The sequence below is a fragment of the Dendrobates tinctorius genome, unplaced genomic scaffold, assembly GCF_039654945.1.
Source record: "Dendrobates tinctorius isolate UK_male_01 unplaced genomic scaffold, ASM3965494v1 ptg000064l, whole genome shotgun sequence".
Taxonomy (NCBI): domain Eukaryota; kingdom Metazoa; phylum Chordata; class Amphibia; order Anura; family Dendrobatidae; genus Dendrobates; species Dendrobates tinctorius.
The window spans coordinates 15,371,602-15,394,318 of NW_027361732.1; the positions used below are offsets into that span (position 1 = coordinate 15,371,602).

Sequence of the window (22,717 nt, forward strand, 5' to 3'; positions counted from 1 at the left end):
TGAAGGCCCAGTCTCTTTTGTAAATTGAAATACAACAGCTCACTCTGCTCTCTCAATGTGCTTCTATAGGCGTTAGAAGAGAGAACATGCTTGGTCATCCCTTCATTCCCCGATTTGAATATAAAAGGCACTGATCAAGATGAGTAAATGTGCCAAATGCAAGGTCAGCATGAGTATTTTGGCAAGCTTAGAGAGATTTAGTTTGCATTGATGTAGCTGCATGATTTGCGGCTGCTGGACAGACTGAATACATGTGAGGAATGCCTGTTAGGGAATCCCAACATGTATTCAGGCTGTCTAGCAGCTGCAGATCATGCAGCTGCGTCGACAAAACCTAGATCTCCGAGCACGCCAAATACTCGGAGGACACCCAAGCATGTTCGGGAAAACCCAAGCAACAAGTATACCTTCATCACTAGTGGATATACAATGTCTGATCAGAAAAACCCTTTAAAGGGAATCTGTCAGGTTTTTGCCACCTGAGAGCAGACTGATGTAGGCAAAGAAACAGGATCCAAAGATGCATCAGGTAGATCAATGGGTGCAGTGGTTATGACAGTTTTTGGATTTAACATTACAGAACAGCAGAGGAAGCTGCCCCCACACCAGTCTCTGTATATACGATGTCCATAGTCAGCGAGCTGCCTATCACAGGAGGGGGCGTGTTAGACTAGCATGCAGGTGCTACTGTGTCCCAGCAATTATAAACTCCTGGTGCTAAACCTATCATTGCAAGCCAACAAAACCAGAGCTTGATGAGAAGCATCACTGAAATCTGCATTAACCCCTACTTCATGCAGTTTTCAGATTATATTGCCTTTTTGCAGAGTTCATGCCCACAATATAAAGCAAACTTGGCTGCAGTCTTCAAACCCAATGTGTACATTTGCTATATGAAGAACTTTGATGTATTAAGACACTGCAAGTTTGGACAGCCACAGATGATTTTATATGCAGTTTGTAAAAAGGTTAGCCCCCTGGGTAGAGTAGTAAATTGTAGCCCAAAAGCATGGCAGTATAGATGCCCTGTGCCTGGCAAACCAGTAGGCATTAGCATTGTAGATTGCCACACAATTTCTATCCTGTGTCAATATCCCTGAGTTATAGTGGTGGCCAGGATAATTAAAAGTTGGGTCTTCAAAATAACATTCTGGCCTGTGCCTTCATGACTGAGTCCTGAACAGGAGCTTGCCATTACAGGCATCAATACCCCCTCCCTCACTACATGTAAAGAAACAATCCAGACGAGCTTTATTTGTGTACAAAAATATATTATATGAAAAAAGCTTTACTACATTTGTCTCAACTATAACATTACACATCTTCATAAAAGCATTTTAAATTACAGTTATGCAATATACATGTAAAAATACAGTCAACTGTACCTTAAAGTGTTACAAACATCAGGTTTTTTTTACAATCATGCAGCAGCTACATATAATGGAATCACAGCAGCATGCAGAAATGGTCTTCAGTGGGAAATATCTGCTGTATGCGACACTACTTCATGAGGACCGAGTCTTCTGTGCCACTGCTGACATCCCATAGTATGACTAGCCATACAGTGCTTCACATGCCTGCGAGGAGGAAGAAGGACAGTGGTGACGTACAAGGCAGCAGAGGTGCGCTCACATAATACATGGAAGTCATTGGGCAGAGACTGGTGCAGCTCAAAGCCTCCCATTATCATAGTTTGGCACTGAGGTAATCCCAGTAGGAAGGCTATTAACAAGGACCTGTCTGGACCAGGAAATTGAGGTTTTGCTGGCTATCCTCCACACAATACTAACCCTACTGGGGTAAGAAACTTCTCAATGACATGGAAGATCGCTTGGAGTCATTGACAAGGTGCCGTCACCCAGAAGATTATTAACACGTTGCCATCACTAAATAATGCTGTAGCAGTAGTGGAATTGGAGTATAAAAAAAATAAATTAAATTCCATTCTATATATAAAAGTGTGTGTGAGCTCATAGCCACGCCCACCCCACATGCAAAGCCCCGTATATCCATCTTAAATATCTAATATCTATTTCATAGGCACATGTTGACCATAGATTACACCATCTATGTTGCCCATCGCAACCAATCACTAAGCATCTTTGATTTCACCAGAGCTGTTTAAAGATAAAAGCTGAGCTGTGATTGGTTGCTATGAGCAACAGTTTTCCCACGCCACAACACCTCAGCAGACCTGACCAGGTGAGAGAAATCTAGCATCCCCAGGAACATAAGCTCCCAGAATTGTCTGCTCCCCAGAAAGGAGCACAGAGGACATGACAGAAATGAATCAGCCCCCTCTATCACTGCCAGGCTCTATTGTTACTAGCGTAGAAAAGCTCATCACCAGCGGCCGCACACAGAGCCACGCTGCCAGGTTACATAACAGCACATCTCCAGGAACTTCCTGCTCAGTGCCACACAGTTTGGAACTATGGGACGATGTGTGATGGGTATATGGGCACAGGACTAGGGGATGAAGGATAATTATAATTTGTTATAACTAACCACAGTTACTTACTATGCCCGGGATTGCTGGGTTCTTCAGCTAGTATATAAATAGAGTTAAAGTTTAGTAGCCTACTGCCACCACTAGAGGGAGCCACACTAGCCATTAAAAACCCAACATTACATGCTGCAGAGGTGTTAGATCAGTGTTTCACAACTGAAGTCCTTAAGAATCACCAACAGGTCCTATTTTCAGGATTTCCTTAGCATTGTATAGGTGATTTAATTAATGCATGAGCAGGTAATTGAATCCCCACCTGTGCAATATTAAGGAAAACCTGACCTGTTGGTTTGTCCTGAGGATTGACTTGAGAAATACTGTTAGATGCCAACTTAAAAGTATAAAACCACAGAGCAGAAGAATAAGGTTTCTTGTAGTCATTCCTGAATACCAAGATACTTACTTGCAAGTGTTCTGTCCAGATCTGCAATAAAGTCTTCCAGTTCCTTTGTATCGCCAAGTTTAGCTGTGGTAAGACAACATACTTATTACAATGCTCCCTATGTGGCATACTGGTGAAGACACTGTACAGTATCAGAATTTACATTTTTTTTTTTTTTTTTTTTTTTTTTTAAATAGACATTTTCTACATTTCCTCTTACTAGACAAGGGTCACGTCTTGGCAAAGAGAAGTAAGGTTTGTGTGAACAGATTCACAGCACCTGGTCCATCGATAGAGTCAGTAATCTGGCTATTGAACAGGAGCCAGAGAAGCCCCTCTTTATCTGACAACATTAGCCAATTGCAAGAGCCTGGAGTTATGGAGATTCACAGGCCTCCTGTCCAGCAGTCCGAGTTCTTAGAATTGATTCACACCATTTCTAGTAAGTGGTGTACACAAAGTGCAACTGTCATTTCATAAATTAATATTTCACATGAAAATAAGCAGCTTTGTAATCTTGTGAGAGAGATCTGCTTCTTTCTCTGACAAAACTGACCATTTATATAAAGCTACCTCTGGCGAGCACATGGAGGGCTGTGTGGCCTGCCAAAGAAATGCCACCCCACACCATTCCTGACCCACTGCCAAACCAGTCCTGCTGAAGGATGTTGTAGGCAGATCGCTCTCCAGACTGTCACATGTGCTCAGTGTGAACCTGCTTTCATCTGTGAAGAACACAGATGGCAAATTTGCCAATCCTGGAGTTCTGTGGCAAGTGCCATGCATCCTGCATGGTGTTGGGTTGTGAGCACAACCCCCATCTGTGGACGTCGGGCACTCAGACCATCCTCATGGAGTTGGTTTCTAACTGTTTGTGCAGACACATGAACATTTGTGGCCTGCTGGAGGTCTTTGCAGGGCTCTGGCAGTGCTCCTCCTGTTCCTCTTTGCACAAAGGCGGAGGTAGCGGTCCTGCTGCTGGGTTGTTGCCCACCTACGGCCCCCTCCACGTGTCCTGGCCTGTCTCCTTGTAGCGCCTCCAGCCTCTGGACACTATGCTGACAGACACAGCAAACCTTCTTGCCACAGCTCACATTGATGTGCCATCCTGGATGAGCTGCACCACGTGTGGGATGTAGAGTCCATCTCATGCTACCATGAGTGTGAAAGCACAACCAACATTCAAGAGTGACCAAAACAGTTAGAAAGTATTGGTACTGAGATGTGGTCTGTGGTCCCCATCTGTAGAACCATTCCTTTATTGAGTGTTTTGATAATTGCCAATAATTTCCATCTGTTTTCTATTCCATTTGCACAACAGCATGTGAAATTGATTGTCAGTGTTGTTTCCTAAGTGGACAGTTTGATTTCACAGAAGTTGAATTTACATGGAGTTATATTCTGTTTAAGTGTTCCTTTTATTTTTTTGAGCAGTGTAGCATAAACCAGCTTAGTAAGTATAAGGTACTGCAAGACTGTTTGGTCCAAGATTGCACTAAGAATTACATATTAGCAATTACGTGCGAATGTGTTCAAGTTGCATCTTAGATACAACTTTGATTGGAAGTAGTAAATGCATTACTGAACCAACACCAAGATGGTCCTTACATTACCTTTCCGTGGCGTCTCTGCAGGTGATGACAGGGGTGGAGAAGACAGCGTTGGAGAGTTTAGCTTTTCGTCACTGAAACTAAAACTGTTTCTACACAGTGAATCTGCACCTGTAACACAAAAGTAACGTTTTAGCTTGTTAGATCGTTTTTTACAGGGCATGTCCTCACTTGCAATACAGGTCTTGACACTGATCAGTGATGAAAATGGGTCAAGACAAGCAACCTCCATCACCAGAATACCAGATAACATGGCCTGAACTGGTTAAGAGATTTGTCTAGAATGTGAAGATTAGGTTTGCACATATTGTGTATTGACACTGCCTGATCTCTATTCCAGAACAGTCAAGGAGAATGGTTGTGCTTCTATGCAAGTCACTCACAATTACTACTATTGCAGGTTAGGAACAGCTTATGATCCAAGCTGAATAACTACAGATTTTTCTGTTTGAGTTTTCCCAGAGGTTTAGAAGTCAGATTTTTTGGTCACTGTAAACTATTTAAATGGGGAATATATAAAGCAGCCTATGTTCCTGTGATTTTATTTTTGCATGTCTACTGTGTCTCTATATACATATTTTCTTCAGAGGTTCCCCACATGGGCACAGCACAAGCCTAGCCACAAAGTAAAATAGCACTACAACTGTAAAGTGGTTTCCTGTAACTTCAGGCTGAACTTTGGTGCTTTCAAGTTTGTGCATTGTAGACATGCTGCAACTTACTCAATAGATAGGACTTGGGAATATTTTTGAAAATGATGATCATTTTGGTTAGCTATGACCCAATAAGTAATTTGACTCACTGGCCCCTACTCCTGCACCGGCTGCCAGCCACTGCTCATGGTTAAAGCTTGTGCTGGCTACATCAGCAAGCCTGCTGAAGCCAAATGATTGGCTGCAGTGGTCACATATGCTGTAGTGGGATGTCACAGCAGTAGCCTGTAAACCATCACCAGGATCAGTAGCAGAGCACTGGGATTGAGGAGGGGTGGGTAAGCCTCTTATAATTAACTCTTGCACTCCTATGGCCTAAGATTGACTGAAAACACAAGTTTCGTTTACTTTTATTTTCTACAGTCAGTTTGCAGCCACAAGAGTTTACAACACTGTCTAATATACAGCGGGTGAACTAAGAATTGAATTTTCTACGTAAATATATTTCTAAAGGCACTAGTGACATGAAATTCTCACCAAATGCCAACACAGAAATCAAACCACAGAGGTCCATAAATTAAAGGCAAGTGTTGTAATGAGAAATGACAAAAAAAAAAGTGCTAAACACATAGAGATGCAAAAAGCCATGGAGAGTCATAACACCAACTGAAATCTATAAGTAATTAGTCAACCATGCTGCCACATAGTGAAAAAAAAATATAAATAATATATCAGCTGGCTCAACTGATGGCCGATAAAAAAAAAAAAAAAAGGAGTCTCATTACCAAGGTGCCACACAAGAAACATCTGATTGGTAAAAACCAGTGAGCTGTCTTTAAGACTGTCATAACCTTATTGTTGAAAAACCTACTAATAGCATTTGTTACAGAAAAACTTCTAAACTACTCAAGGTCATAATACGGAAGTGGAAAGAATATCACCATAATCCGGCCACAACCAGGTGCTCCCTGCAAGATTTCAGACAGAGGGGGTGAAAGAATCAGAAGTTGTCCAAGAGCCAAGGAGCACTTATGGATGCTACATAAAGACCTGGAATCAGCAGGTACAATTGTTTCAACGAAAACAAAAAGTAGTGGACTCACCATGCAAGACTCCATTGCTGAACAAAAAACATGTTCAGGCGCATTTAAAATTTGTTCAACAACATTTATACAATCCTGTGAAATCCCAGGTGAATACAGTCTGGTCAGATAAGACCAAAATGGAACATTTTTTGGATGCCATAATACACACCAAAAGGCACTGTACCACCCCAAGAACCATACCAAGAGTGACATTAGAAGATGGGAACATAATGGTGTGGGACCGTTTTTCATCACTGGCAAACTGATTGAAGGAAGGCTGAATAGATAAGAGTACAGAGACATTCTTTAAAAGGAGGAAAGATACAAAAAAACCCACAAAGCCACCATCTACCAGGATGATGAAGATAAAATAGAGGTAGACATTTCAGCAAGACAATGATCCCAAACACACAGCCAAGGAAACTCAATTGGTTAGGGTGAAAGGAAGAGTTGGTAGAATGGCCCAACCGATCACTTAAACCTGAATCCAAAAGAAAAAGTATGGAAGGAACTAAAACTCAAGAGTTCATAGAAGGAGCCCACAAAACCTTCAGGATTTGAAGAGTGTTTATGTGGAATAATGGGTCAAAAAAAATAAATAAATAAACAAACACCTGAGCAATGCATGCGACTAGTTTCTCCAAATAGGTGGTTTCTTGAAGCTGCCATCAGTGTGAAGTATTAAATAAAATTTCAGTAAACATGTTCACTTTTCCGGTGTAATTTCTAATTATTACACAACTTATAGACATCTATGGTTTCATTTCTTTGCCTGTGTGGATTGCTGCCAACATCTGGCGAGAATCTCATGCCAATAGCACCTTTAGAAATGTATTTACATAGAAAATTGGCAATTTGTTCAATACTTATTTCACCTGCTAGAGGTAGCTTGTAAGTGGGGGGGGGGAACTTGGAAGCAGATATTAAAAATGGGACCACTTCTGGTGCTAGTTAAGACCAGCAAGTGTATGATTGCTCCATCTTTTCATGAAATTTGAGTCGATTTCTCCCATCCTTGTCTGCCAACATAGAGTTGTTTGTGGAGAGGGATTGCAGTTAACCCTGGATGGGTACCATAACTATAGTCATTGTCCGCCTCTTACTTAGACTCCATCCACTTCCACGTGCACAATGGTGTTAATACTAATTGACCATGGTAGCACGTCCCGATCTCCAGGACCCTGGCAGCAGAAACCATTGGCTAATAAGAAACATCAGTAAAGGAGCCGTTCTTAAAGGTCATCCACAAACCCTGCTAAGTGTCCCACACAAGTGACATCAGTGGTCATCTTAGGTTACACAGAGCAGTCTCTTCTGCCACTATAACTTACACAGTACATGCATATATCATAGAGTATCAAAATGTAACTAGTACACATGACAACGAGAACAAAACAATGAAAGACAACGTTTCCTGTAAGTTACCACATAGCACAGACCACAGTTACACGGGTACACAACATAGTGCTTCTTCTAAGAGCTAGAAACAAGCCCCTTGTGTACTCCAGGTAGAATTAGTCACAATCCTGAGCAGCGAGAATAAGCTACTCAATCAGGATCCATAAATATAATCTGCTGCCTGAAAGTACAGGTGACAGATACAAGAACATTAGGAAGGAGAAGCAATGAATAACCACTGCATATGGCAGAGTCTTCAGACCGGCCACCAGCCATCTGACTAATCACTGACATCATACACAGGTCTATTGAACCATTGTGTAGATAGAACAGCTGGGAAACTATTGGCATGACATGTAGTCTGAGAATAATTCAGCTGCATCGTCCAAACTAGTAATGATGGAAAAAATGCACAAAAATCCCCCCCCCACGAACTTTTTAGGAAGCTAACCACATCTTCTAGCCAAAAAGGAAAGGATAAGCCGATCAGGTGTCAGCAATAGAATCCGAACTGAGGACAGTCCACTGACAGTAACTGTGGCAGAGTCTGGTCAATTTGAAGGCGGGTGGTAAGTTCTCTTGGCAAATCCTTATGTATACCCAAGCTTACACATTTTATTTACCGTTAAGCCAGTTTCTTTGCTGGGTAGTGGTGTGGTGATGTCCATCACCGGCCATGGTAACAAGAACGACAGTATTATGAATCATTTCCATAGGGTTTGTTACATTGGGTCATGATCTCCATGCTTTAGCAACATCACCGCTTTATCATGCAGCTTGGTTGGTCACAAGCTTTTACTAGACAGAAATTACAGTAGATAGAATTAAAGGGATTTTTACCATAATGCCTTCTCACACAATTAAGAGGGACTATCAGAACAGGATGGCTTTCAACACCAAGTCCTGCTGCTCAGTGCTTAATGATGGGGCTGTCATTTAATTACACCTTCATTCTTGCTTGTTTTCCCCTCAATCTCCAACCCCTTCCTTTGACAGTTTTGGCTTCATAGACCCAGAGAAGGAAGGAGATAGATGAATACCAAGCAGGTGGGAAGGGGTATACAGATGACCAACCCTGCTGTGACACACTGAGCGCCTGTACTTGGTATGAGTAATTCTTCTGAGCTCCCTATAAAAGGTCACTTGACATTATGTTTTAGTAAGCACTTATATTTCCATGAAACAGTTCTGGAGCATGTTTTGCACACAACTACACATTGTACCATCTGACCAGATTCATAACTGGATCTTACCATTCACCTTAAAGAGGTGTGTCGATGGCAGTACTGCCTGTACTGTGTCAGCGTGTAAGGAATGGCAGCAGTGTCAGGAAACACAACAGTAACAGTTGTCACCTTAGTCAGAACTTGGCAAGAGTAAAAAAAAAAAAACCAAATACAGCGTGAAGCACATGACTAGTCCCCAATATATCGTCACAGCAATCTGCAGTGGTGTCAGATTTATCACTTCATCTATTCCCCTTATTATAAAAGTAATGATTTACAAGACGATTATAAAGAGGCTAAGATGATATGCTCCAAGTCATAATCAGCTGAAGTCTGAGGACAAACTGAAATTTTCAAACTGTTAGTCTGCTTGATAATTTCAGAAAAAAAACCCTGTTCCCTTGATGTGTGAGGAGACGGCAGAGGGACCCGAATCCGATTACACTGTACAAAATCTGACACCGATCAGTGACCATAGAAAAACACGCCACTATACAATGTGGGTGACATCTCAGACTGACTTCTGTAGTCCAAAGATCAAACCTAAAAGCACCTTCAGGTTTATTCCCATCAGGTCACATGTACAGTTTGCTCACTTTCTGAGTCGCTGATTCCACTGTCACTGATGCTGGTGCTGCTTCTCCTCTTCATGGTCTGCAGATGTTCATCATATCGGAAGCGCCTTTCGTTGAAAGGAGAGGAAAAGTCTTCTAAGACTGCATCAAACTCGCACAGCACTTCATTGAGATCATCGTCTTCTATAAATGTGGCTGGAGGGAAGAAGAAAAAAAAAACAAAAACAAAAAAAAAAAAAAACACAATCTTTATCAAAAGATTCCCACATAGTTCCAACAAACACCTTGTCCTTTCCATTGTCTAAGGATGGATGGGTCACCAGTTTACACATTAGTGAAGAACTCCACATGCACTGTCAGTAGACTGACTATAGTCTCATCCCTGGTTTCCAGGAGAGCTCATCACAGAAGATGTTCTCCTGTAGATATAGTGGGCTTCCCTGCTCATCATGTGGAAGCCGCTCAATCTGTATTGAGCACAAGAGAGCTGAAATATAGCAGCTGGCTCACAATGCAGAGCCCTATGGTGGAAAGGAGGAGTAGACAATTCTGTAGGACATCTGAAGAGGTGATGTAGAGGGTGGCTAGACTGCACACAGACAGATTACATCAGAGTGCAGCATTTCCACTATAAATCATATAAGAGGGCAAAATTAAAAGTCTGTAGCTTTGGAATTTAGTTACTGTCATACCCAGATACTAAGAATGACCTGAGTTATGGTAACTTTCTGAAAAGTCAAACCACAAAATGAGTCACAGTCTACAGGGTTCAGTAATGCTCAGGGCTGCGCTCATGCAATTTTAAGACTGATTAGTTTTCAAGACTTTCCCTCCTGACTGGCCCTGAAACAGTCAGGCTGGCAAATAACTTGTGTGGGTGACTTGGCAGCACCAGAGATCTCTTCCACTGTGGCTACTCCTCATAATAGAGCATTAGCACAGGGCCAGGAACAAAGAGCACAGAAAGCCTCCTTAGGAAAACAACTCTACACTTGATGGGAAGAGACTGAGTGGCACATCTGCCAGGACAGAAGCAGCGGAGCGCCTTGCTCCATGGACAGGTCATACCGGCACAGCTCGGAGTATATAAAGAGCAATAGCAATTCAAGTGTGTTACAAAGGCCATCATTGCCTCCACAGTAATTCACAATGAATCTGTACAGGCAGGAGCTAGGAGAGCTCCCCGTTGAAAGATTGGGAACAGCTCTGAAGCTTGGATCAGCACCATCAGACATCCCCAACCAGCCAGATAAAGATTCAGACACAAGGAGCAACACTGAGAAGTGAAAGTCATACATTTAGTAACCAATTCCCAATACCCACAGCTGGGTCTATTGTGTGGTTAGTACCAAGAACCAAGCATCAGTGTTTACCAGGTCTGGTTCTGAGAACGGTGGCATGATTTTAGTAACAATGTGATATCCATGGTGCTTTTGGCATGGTGATTGCATCCCCAAATCTTGGCAGCTAACAGTGCCTAAAGTCCCTAATAGCTAGATGTGGTCCCTGATACTGGCTGGAGAACACAGGGTCCCAGTACCCATTAGAGAGGGGCACACACACAGCACATAGTCTGAGTGCAATATCTACAGCGGGTTAGTGTTGCACATGTGGCACCTCTAACATGTCACTATGCCAGGCATTGCCACCAGGGCAGATTTCACCCTTTGCATTACAATCTGGAGCCAGTGGAACAATACAGAATGCACACAGTGCAGACTTTGCAGCTGCAGTGTTTCATGTGTAAAAGCCACAGTGGATCAGTCCTGCATGGATGCAGCCTAAGTCCAGCAATACACAGTAATCTTGGTCCCCAGAAAGAGATCCCACACAAGTCAGCCAGACAGAAGTGACACGGTGGTCTATAATGGCAGGTTGGGATCCTTGTCACCTGATAGCACATTACAGCCATAGTCAGCCCTGTCCTACACAGACAGCTGCTTCAGGTACTGGCCATAAACTACTCCCAGTGATGGCCACCAGGTAACAGCGGATGGGGCACTGCCAGCAGAGAACACCATGGGAGCAGGTGCCCTGGCATTGGGGTCTGCACAGCGCCCTCCTTCCTGCAGGGGCTCCAACTGTGCGCGCTGCCTGCACTCACCTCTCCTGGAGCTCTTCACTTTAGGGGACTTCATGCCTGCTGCTCAGTGGCGACCCTTTCTGCGCTGTATGGACCGCTCAGCACCTCTGCTCTACTACTCCGTGTCCCCAGCAGACAGCACGTCCCGCTCTGCCGCGCTTACTTCACACCACTTCTTATATACCCTGCAGCTGGAGGGTACTGACGTCACGCTGGGCGGGGCTACAGAGGAACTTTCCATTCATTGTTGTCACAGCGAGGACAGCCGCCACTACTGCCGCTGGTGTGCGCCGCTAGAGGGCGCTGCTCGGATGCTGTAATGACAGGACACTTTGTCTGGAGGAAGCTACAGGTGCCAGTGCGGGAAAGAGCGACAAGACGGTGGAGAGAGAAATGGGACGAGGCTGAAGTTGGTTTCTAATTCAGCAGTTTCTTTTTCTTCGTTTTTTTACAGGTTTAAAGACAAAAATCACAAAAATAAATTGCAGTGTGGAGCACGGATGTGAATACACTTAAAAACATAGCTACAGAAATGATAAAACGGCCTCAAGAAAGGGCATCAGATAGTGGACACTGAAAGGCGTCATTGAAAGGGTTAAGTGACTCTGGGCCCTTGCTCTCACACACAGTGATGCCCCCATCCGGTCACTCCAGCCGGGCCCAGGCGGGTTCTGGGCAGCAAAACTGGCATCAAGGTGGGCAGACGATTTAACAATCTGAATAAGTACCTGGTGTTTTTAGGCTACTTTCACACTTGCGTTTTTTGCTGCGCGGTTTTTGCGCACACAAACACATGAAAAAACGCATCATGCATTTTGTGCGGGTTTTGGTGCGTTTTTTGCGCATACGTGATTACAATGCACACCCATAGACTATAATGGGTGTTTTGCTGTAAAAAAAACCGCATTGCATGCGCATGCATTTTTGGGGGGCAAGTCAGACGCACAAAAAATGCAACAGGATGCATTTTGTGCGCCCGAGCGCACACTACAAAAAAACGCATGCGCATACAAACGCATGTGTATGCGCACCCATGTAAAAGATAGGGGGGAAAAACGCATGCTTTTTATGCACTAAATAACAGCGCAAAAAAACGCAAGTGTGAAACCAGCCTTAAGGGGTTAAATGACTTTGGGCCAGGCTGAGGTGACCTGAATTTGATGCTGGCCATCGCTATGTATGTAATGGTGGTGTGAGATCAGAGGCCCCAAATCATTTAACCCTTTCAATAACACCTTTCAGTGCCCACTTGATGCCCTTTTTTGTGGCAGTTTTATCATTTTTGTTGTTGCTTTTAGGTGTATTCACATCAGGGCTCCTCGCTGCATTGTATTTTATTATTGTGATTTTTGTCATTAAACCTGTAAAAAACAGAAAAAGAGAAACTGTTGAATAAGAAACCAACTTCAGCATCGCAGAAATGATCCCAGTGATTCATGTACAGTGTTGCCACCCGAAAAAACACGATTGACGTGAGCCCTGAGAACCGCCTCTTACTTCCTGACAGCCGCAGTTCTTAGCTCACCTGGCACAAGGTCATCATGGTGGCATCATGCACATGTGACATCGCACCAGGCGGGCTAATGAAAAGAAGAACTGCGGGCGCCAGGAGGTAAGAGGCAGTTCTTATGGCTTCCGGCGGCCATAGATTACCCTACGTGGCTGAACGACTGAGCCTAGCAAATTGATTATCCCATCTCTAGTCTTAATCATTCTGAAATAATATTTTATGAGTCCATTTCAAACATGTATAGGGGCCAATTTATCAAAGGATAAATATAGTAATCAATAATGCATTCAGTTGACCACCTTATCTATTAGGGCAGGTGTGGGGAACCTCCGGCCCCAGGGCCATTTACGGCCCTCGATGACCTTTTATCAGGCCCCCGAGCAGATTCTCAGGGACTGCATTCTTGGGCAGGGAGCTGTATTTGGATTGCCACAATATCATTAATTTCTTCTTGCTCTGTTAGCACACACATGCAGTGTTCACTACTGAACACCGAAGGGCATGTAATGAAAGATTAAGTCATGAAACCAGTGCCAGAGTCAGGATCTACATTGTGGGCGGAGTTTGTACGGCCCCCGGATGATGGTATAAATATCCAAATGGCCCTTGGCAGAAAAAAAAGATTCCCCACCCCTGTATTAGGGTGTGTGCACACGTTGCGGATTCTGCTGCGGTGTACAGTACCGTTATATCCTATGCAAAACAAAAAAGCTGTGCACATGCTGCGGATTTATCCAACCGGATTTTCTGCGGATTGGAATCCGCAGCATGTTAATTCTTTTGTGTGGATCCACAGCGTTTTTACACCTGCTCCATTATAGGAATCCGCAGGTGTAAAAACGCAGGGGAAATCAGCACAAAATCTGCAGAAAATACGCAGGTAAAGCGCAGGTCATTTTACCTGCGGATTTAGCAAAATCCGCAACGTGTGCACATACCCTTAATGGCCTATCCATAGGATCCCCACTGATCAACTGTTCCCAGTGCCAGAGGTGGCTGGAATTGCTTAATTTCAGAGCGGAACAGCACAGCACCACCAACTGCATGGTGGCCGCAGCAGGGTACTGCAGATCCATCCCTATTCATTAGGATTTCAACGGTGGTGCCAAATGTTGTCCCCCTCCGATGATGTAGTGTAAGAAGAGGACACCCTCTCAATTAATTGTATTGATTTCAGAGTAAAGAAAGGTTTCAATCTATACAAACCTGAATAGGACGTATTTCTGCACGATGAATAAAAGTCGGTAGTTTGCATTATTCCTGTGGAACTTTCCCCATGCTTCTTTGCAAACTATCAACAATACTATTTGGTCGCCTTTCAAGCACAGCTTTCTGACCTCTGCTTCATGCTACATCTAACAACGCTGATTGTGTCACAACGGATGCACCCAATAAATTAAGGGATACATCACTGGAATCAGGGTCTCTTTCTCTACATTATGCTGCTTTCAGATGAGGAAGCAAAAACCTCGTGGCAATAGATTCTCTTTAAGGGCCTTCAATATTTACGTTGCTCCTTCTACCTGCACGTTAATAACATCGTCACAGCAGTGCGGAATACAGAAATATTATCGCATTCACCTCAATGTAAATGGGAATGTATTTTTTATTTATTTCTTTTACTCATTTATATAGCGCCATTAATTCCACAGCGCTTTACAGACATTATTGGATTTACTGGAAATAAGCAGTAACCAAACCAAGCAGAGCACACAGGGGATTTCAAGACGGGCACCATGGCTCTATCATCCAAGACAAGGAGGGAGGCACTGGGGAGAAATGTTTGATGACGGCCTAGGAGGCCTCGGGTCTATACAAGTGTATGGAGAGCAAGTCTACACCCATTGTCAATAAGGGCTCATACCCATTTGCGAGAAAAAAAACAGTCCAGTTTCAGGACCGAAAAAACGGACACGTGCCATGTGAGTGTCATGCGAGTATAATGCGATTTCCGTGCGATTTTTCCACGGAACATCCGTATGATTTATGTATGCAATCCGTAAGCAATGCAATTTTAGCATGAGGTTTTACATAGAGCAGTTCTCTGTATGTAAAAGCTCATGTTAAAATAGCATTGCAAAAAAAAACTGTACACATCATTTTAAAACAAACTACCGCTGACGTCACTGAGGCTGCGCTGAATCCCCGCCTGACCTCTGGTGAACTGACAGCGTGGGAAAATGTTCAGAAACTTTCCCACGCTAATCAGTTCATGTCCGGTCAGGCAGGGAGGCTGCGCAGGCAGCTTGTCCTTCATTCCTGTGTTTTACAGCCAGGCAGGTCGCATTAGCACCATACCCAGTTGTAAACTATTTAATCCCTTGAGATCAATTTCATCGTGTGATTTGACTGTACGGCGGACAGGTATGGGATATTGTTGCTTTTTTATTTTGGATTTTATACAGGAGAATGATGGCTTTGATTGGATTGGGAGTTAAATAAAGCTGGAAAAAAATGTGTGTTTATTTATTTCATTAAAACTCCTTATTCTTAATGTGTGTTTGTTTATTTTAACCCTTTCAGACTATTGGATTAATAATAGAGAGGTGTCTTATTGACACCTCTCCATTATTAGACAGGTTTAATGTCACCTTACAATAGCAAAGTGACATTAACCCCTTATTACCTCATATGCCACCTGCTACAGGGCAATGGGAAGAGAGAGGGTAAGTGTCGGAATTGGCGCATCTTACAGATGCGCCTTTTCTGGGGTGGCTGGGGGCAGATTTTTTTTAGCCAGGGGGGAGCAATAGCAATGGTCCCTCTCTAGGCTGTTAATATCTGCCCTCAGTCACTGGCTTTCCCTCTCTGGCGGAGAAAATTGCGCAGGAGAACACGCAATTTTTTCCCGCAGATTAATTCTTTAATTTAACATCTGCAGCTCCAATATTTTACACACATACACTACTAACATTATTAGTGATGGACATATATAAATCTAACCGATATGCAATGGTTTACTGTATAATGTAGATTCTCAAAGGAAAAGATCAAAAGGCCAAAGTAATATTCAATATCAAAATTATTTTATTAGATTATAGCAAAAGATTTAAAAATCCATATCATCAATGACCGAAGAGACAGGATAGAAAACACCTGTGAAGTTCCACATGTATGTGAACCATGTCTCATATCCTGTCGAGTTCTGTAATGATTTTACAAAAGCTGACAAATGAATTTTCACCTATTCTACTATGTGTCTCTCTATGAAATATAAAGATATATATGTGTGTGTCACTGACATATATATATATATATATATATACACACACATACCCCTATTCTATGTCTTTACATGTATTTTATCTTTTGTATTCTAACATGTCAGTGTGGTTTTACTATATAGCCGCATATGAATTGCCGGATTTTCAAAGGACACCGCTGCGTAAAAATCGGACAGCACTCGCATGGTCCAATTTTTTTCTCGCACCCATTGACTTGCATTGGTGAGTCTCGTCCGAGAATCGCAGCAATACGAATCAAAAAAAAAAAAAAAAAAAAAATCGCAAATGAGATGTCACCTATTGAATAACATTGGTCCGATTGCAATCCGATTTTTTATCGGATTGCTCTCATCCGTATTTCTCGCCAGTGAGTATGAGCCCTAACTCATACATATCCTCCGGTCCTGGCTCAGAAATAGGTGGATCCCCACAGCGCACAGTGGAGGGGTTCATACGGCTGTAGTCACACAGAGCTACTGCTGACTTATTGATTTGGTCCGGACAATCTCTATAAAGCTGGATTCACACGTAGCATTAATCAATTTGGGATTTTAAGTTAAATAAAAGCAATAATATTCTCACCTCCTGCAACGGTGCTGCTGCATTGACATTAGTGCCACTGTTCACAGAGAGAGTGCCGACTTCTAGTGCCACATGCAGGCTTCAGCAATGAGCAGCCGCTCTTTGGCCACAGCTCATCAATATTCCATCAGGGCAGACATCCACTCTGATGAAATAGTAATGGTGGCAGCATGCATATTAGCCCATGTTCACGCATTCAGTATTTGGTCAGTATTTTACCTCAGTATTTGTAAGTAAAATGAGGAGTGGGTGATGAATACAGGAGTGGTGACGGGTCTCTATTATACTTTTCCGCCGATTGCTCCACTCCCAGGTTTGGCTTACAGATACTGAGGTAAAATACTGAATGTGTGAACGTGGCCTAATACCACCGTCATGCCACACTCTGGGATAACTGGCGCTGACTGGAATATCGCCACAGGAGAAGACAAATTGATTTACCTCGGGGTGTCCAGAAATAGACAAACCCTTTATGGAAAATTCTACATATATGCAGATTTGCTTGGGTCGTTTTGTAGCATTTTTGGTATTTGTGGCTTTTTGAGAACACAGCACGCTATAGGTGTGATGTTTTTCTTGTGTTTTTCCCATTGGCTTCTCTATGCACCTTGAAAGATGACAGTATACATACTAGTCTCAAAAAAATAGTTTGTGTGAATGAGTCCTGAGGTTGCAATAGATATTTTTTTTTACAGATATAATGTTTTGAACTTCAGATTTTCACCTTTGCCAGCCTTCAATACAGAAACTATTTTGATACCGTGGTATGAAGTCAGAATTCACCCGGCTGCATAAAAAAGTAGAGCCCTGCTTATCATTACTTTCTTAACAATTTACTTGAAAATGTGCCAAAAAAATCAAAATACAATCTCATCATTGTGCCACAGTTTAAGGACACATGGCCAATGTCACACAATACCCTATATACACAGCAGTGACCATACATTGTATAGCGTATGCTAAGGCCACGTTCACACGTTCAGCATTTGGTCAGTATTTTACAGAAACCCTGTGTGTTATGTGGGAAATAAAGCATGACATGTAGAAGACAGCAAGAAATTGATAATCAGATAGAGTTAAAGGACTGGTCCACTACTCGCCAACCCCTTATTAATAGCCCCAGGGTGATGCATAAATAAAAATCCACTATACTGACCTCCAGGACAGGCGCTGTAGTGGTTTTATCATTTATGTCATGAGACTAGCGGGGGACACAGAACAGAAGAGCGGCGCCGGTCGAGGAGCGAAGTATAGATTTTTTTTAGTTTATGCAGCACCCTGGGCCATTAATTAGGGCTTATCCAATAATATACATTTCAAGAACACTTTGTTCTGACATGATGACATATGAAGAGCCTCTCATTGACGTGTTGTACATAATTAATCTGTTCAAAAATCCACATAGAATATCTATTCATACATTAAAATAAGCTACAGCAGTGCTGATGGTAATATACTCCTGTCCATTGTGGCCATGCAGCACTGCCAGGCATTTAAAGGATTCAACATAAAGACCACAAGTGTCTATTGAAATGATGATTAGTGCTAATGAGGTGCAGACGTTTACGCTAGCCACCCAAATAACCCTTTGATGTCTGACACGCCTAGCACATAAAGAAGATCTTTTGAAAGTTAAAGCATTCATAGTTTATCACACAAGCATCACCATCTGAACACATGTGAAGGGTAGATTAGCATTGGGCCAGTATGTTCTTGCTAATGGTAGCGAAAAATGACCATGACAAATTATATTGAGAATTTATATACATTAACAGAACATACTTTATTCATTGAAAGAATCTAGAACATAGTTAAGGCTATACAAGTATAGAAGCTCAGATAAAATATTCATCAATATTTAGAGTTTTGTAAGGTGAAATATTGTGGGTTGCAAAAGTAGTTTTACAGTGGTTGATTAGTGAACTGCTGATATCTCTGTTGTCAGTAAAGTAAATCCTTTTAAGTAGCAGATGACCGCAATGAGCTCCTATGGCACTCTGCATGGTCACTGTAGCCGTGTCCACTGGATCTTCAGCAAAACAGCAGCTGTAATACATAGCTGGGGCACTGCTGCAACTACGAGCATCAGAGATAATAACTCTGACCCAGAGGTGTAGCTAGGGGTTCAGCTCACGGGTGGGGGTACAAAACAACTGAGTGGGCCCCTAACCAGGTAACCCTGATTACAACTATGGTGGACACTAATAATAGGTATAGGGGAACCTCAGCTGATTACCCATCTGCTACTGAAAGTAAATAACTATACAAAGACCAACAGTGATATTACTGCCATATAGTGACCATATAGTCGTAGATACCAGTACTGCAGAACATGTAAGAGATTATAGTACAGTTATATATACTAATTTACAGATGACATGCTTTCTTATGGAGACATTGACTTTTCTCGTCTTTTCCATCTGGCCCAGACCAACATGGCGACTACTCCAGAAATGACTCAGCTGCAGAGATTACAACAAAGACACATCTGACTTCTTATATTTCCAGCACTGACCCTAGAAAACAGTGCCCACATTTTGTCCCCCTCGAAAGTAATAATGTCGCCTGTGTCACTTTTACAGTCACAATACGCTAAGTGTCCCTATAAAAATAAGTGCCCACTTAACATTAGTAATGTCCACTGGGACTTCCCCTGTACAGCTTCCCTCTATACAATATGTCCGACGCCCTTACACACAGTATGGTGTTCTTGTAGCTCCACTATAGACCATATAATGCCCTAAAAACTATATAATGCCTCCACAATAGTCCTCACGCTGTATGATGGCCCCACAGTAGCCCCAGCACTGTATAATGGCCCCTTCACTATATGGCATCCCCCCAGGTAGTCCCTAACCTGTATGATGGCCTTCACAATAGTCTATGCAGTATATTGGCCCCTTTAGTAGCCACCACACTGTAAGATGGCCCCCTTAATAGACCTCAATCTAATGGCCCCAGTAAAAGCACCAGCACTGTAGGGGGGCTCCCATATTAACCCCCACTCTCTAGGAGGGCCCCATTAGTAGCCCCCACTCTGTAGAAGGACCCCTTATTAGCAACACTATCATGGCCCCTTTAGCAGCCTGCAAGCTATATGATGGTCTCCCTTAGTCGCCCCCACACTATATCCTTGCCCCTTTAGTAGCCACAACTTTGCAGGAGAACTTCTTATTAACCCCAACACAATATCTTGGCCGCCTTAGTAGTCCTCACACTGTATGATGGTCCCCCTTAGTAGCTCACACACTGTATCATGGCCCCCTTGGTAACCCCCACTCAGTGTGAGGGCCCACTTAGTAGTCCCTATGATATATTATCGCCCCATTAGTAGCCCCCATGCTATTATGAGCTACAGAGGCAAATCCGCTGCAGATTCGCAGCAGAATCATCTTCCCCTTACTGTTGGGGTTCCTCAAGGATCAGTCCTAGGCCCCCTCCTCTTCTCTTTGTATACTGTTCCTATTGGTCAAACAATCAGTAGATTTGGTTTCCAGTACATCTCTATGCTGACGACACCCAATTATATGCTTCTTCTCCTGACATTATGCCAGCCTTTCTAGAAAACACCGGCGATTGTCTAAACGCTGTGTCTAACATCATGTCCTCACTATATCTGAAACTGAACCTGTCAAAGACTGAACTCCTTGTGTTTCCTCCCGCTACTAATGTACCTATACCCGACATTGCCATTGCCATTTCTGTGTGAAGTACCACTATTACTCCCCAGCAACATGCCCACTGTCTTGGGGTCATACTTGACTCCGAGCTTTCCTTGGTCTCCCACATACGATCACTGGCTCGCTCTTGTTATCTGCACCTCAAAAGCATTTCTAGAATTTGACCTTTTCTTACTTTTGACTCCGCAAAAACTCTGACTGTTTCTCTTATTCATTCTCGTCTCGACTATTGTAACTCCCTTCTATTTGGTCTCCCTCTTACCAAACTCTCGCCCCTCCAATCTGTCTTGAATGCTGCTGCCAGGATCATATTCCTCACCAATCGTTACACCGATGCCTCTACCTTGTGCCAGTCATTACACTGGCTACCCATCCACTCCAGAATCCAGTACAAACTTATTACCCTCACCCACAAGGCTCTTCATGGCTCAGCACCACCCCACATCTCCTCCCTTGTTTCAGTATACCATCCTACCCACGCCCTCCGTTCTGCTGATGACCTGAGGTTAGCATCCTCAATAATCAGAACCTCCCACTCCCATCTCCAAGACTATACACGTGCTGCTCCAATTCTTTGGAATGCACTTCCCAGGTCAATACGATTAGTCTCCAATCCCCACAATTTTAAGCGTGCCCTGAAAATGCATTTATTCAGACTGGCCTACCGCCTCAACACATTAACCTAATCTATCCCTATGTGGCACAGCTAAAAGTTTTTACCATAACCAGGTTCCCCGCATTATGTTCCCACATGCTTTATGCATCCATTAGCCCTCTGCATCTGTACTGTTACACACTTAACATTATGGCTGGTCCATACAAACAGGGCAACTGTTACCACCCACCTTTCGTGTCTACCTTTTTCCTCATAGATTGTAAGCTTGCGAGCAGGGCCCTCATTCCTCTTGGTATCTGTTATGATCTATGTGATTATTGTAATGCTGTAATGTCTATTGTGTGTACAAGTCCCCTCTGAAATGTAAAGTGCTGCGGAATATGTTGGCGCTATAGAAATAAAATTTATTATTATTATTATTATTATGTGCACATACCCTAAAGGTGTGCAATACTGGACAGCAAAGAGCTCATATACTCTACTCACAGAAGGGCCCAGTTGTATATGTGTCCTTCAGTGCCATATACACATAAGATAGATGGCCTGTCCCTCCTAAATTTGCCAGTTTGGACTACTTTAATGTGTATAGAGGCTTTAAATTATATGGAACACATCCAGCGAAAGCTAAAGGTAGCCATACACATTACATGATTGATGGTCAAACCCATGATTTTGGCAGCAGTGTGTCCATGTAATGTTTATCGGGGCCTGATGGTAAATGTCAGTATAAGGATAAGAGTTATGTTGAAATGAAAGATAAGGTGTCTGGTATCCCCTTTTCCCAATGAAGAACACATTCAAACTCAGCTATCTAAGGTGTATTGCCACCTTCCCTTCTATTCTTCTTCTTCTCCTCCACTTTGTCCTCACAATTAGAAGCTTTGTCCTCCTGACATCAGATCTGCCAGGGAGAAGTCCATGTGTAGCAGTGATTTTTTTGTTGCCTAGAGCTATGGTGAAATATGACTTGTGGCTTCCATCCATACTGGAGCCTCTCATGTTGTTAGGAGTGGCGGAAGGCACTAAATAAAAAATACGAATAAAGTGCCTTCGCCGCTCGGGGTCCACGGTGCGGAAGATGGAAAAACCGCAGCTAGTAGATGCAGAGCACTATGGCGGTAATGTGCACAGGGTTTAACTGCACCCAATGTGCACTGAAGCAAGCTCTGTTACACTCACAGAGCTGCAGGCAAAGAAGCATACACAAAACGCTGAGTCTGTTCAGAGTCACAGAGTCTCAGTGATGCAGACACGGTAATCAGGGTCACAGGAGCAGCTTTAGACAACAGGACTACTCCGTCTAGACCTACCGTTAAATAAGGCACGTGGCGTCGCAACCGCGGACGCAGAGATAAGCTGCAACTGCAGCGCGGCAAGAACTGAGCAGCTGGTAAGGCACTGCAATAATGCTGGCGCAATGCAGACGCTAGGCTGCTGAGCAAGATGGAGCTAGGCGCGCTGGCGCTACTACTGGCAGGAAGCAATCACTCACACAAACGTATTATCAGAGGGAAGGGGTTTCTTAGTAAGTCATTCACCAGTCCAAGCATCCATCATCAAACATACAGCAGCAAGTATGTAAAT

General features: G+C 43.1%; 1 protein-coding gene across 1 annotated transcript; it reads right to left on the bottom strand.

The window, feature by feature from the left end:
- Nucleotides 1-1,250: 1,250 nt before the first annotated feature.
- On the bottom strand, nt 1,251-11,700 carry RGCC (regulator of cell cycle). The gene is made up of 5 exons (XM_073580319.1): nt 11,543-11,700; nt 9,460-9,633; nt 4,505-4,612; nt 2,913-2,975; nt 1,251-1,577 (listed from the first exon to the last, which is right to left on the bottom strand). The coding sequence occupies exons 1-5, from the start codon at nt 11,574-11,576 to the stop codon at nt 1,570-1,572; spliced, it is 387 nt and encodes a 128-aa protein (XP_073436420.1). The 5' UTR covers nt 11,577-11,700; the 3' UTR covers nt 1,251-1,569.
- Nucleotides 11,701-22,717: the final 11,017 nt, after the last annotated feature.

Bases quoted from the DNA above. Each gene is read 5' to 3' on its own strand.
- RGCC (XM_073580319.1), bottom strand. From the start codon at position 11,576: ATGAAGTCCCCTAAAGTGAAGAGCTCCAGGAGAG. The intron at 9,634-11,542 runs GTGAGTGCAGGC...TCTTCCCTCCAG, and splicing joins AGTGAAGAGCTCCAGGAGAG to CCACATTTATAGAAGACGAT. The intron at 4,613-9,459 runs GTGAGCAAACTG...TTTGTGTTACAG, and splicing joins TGGAATCAGCGACTCAGAAA to GTGCAGATTCACTGTGTAGA.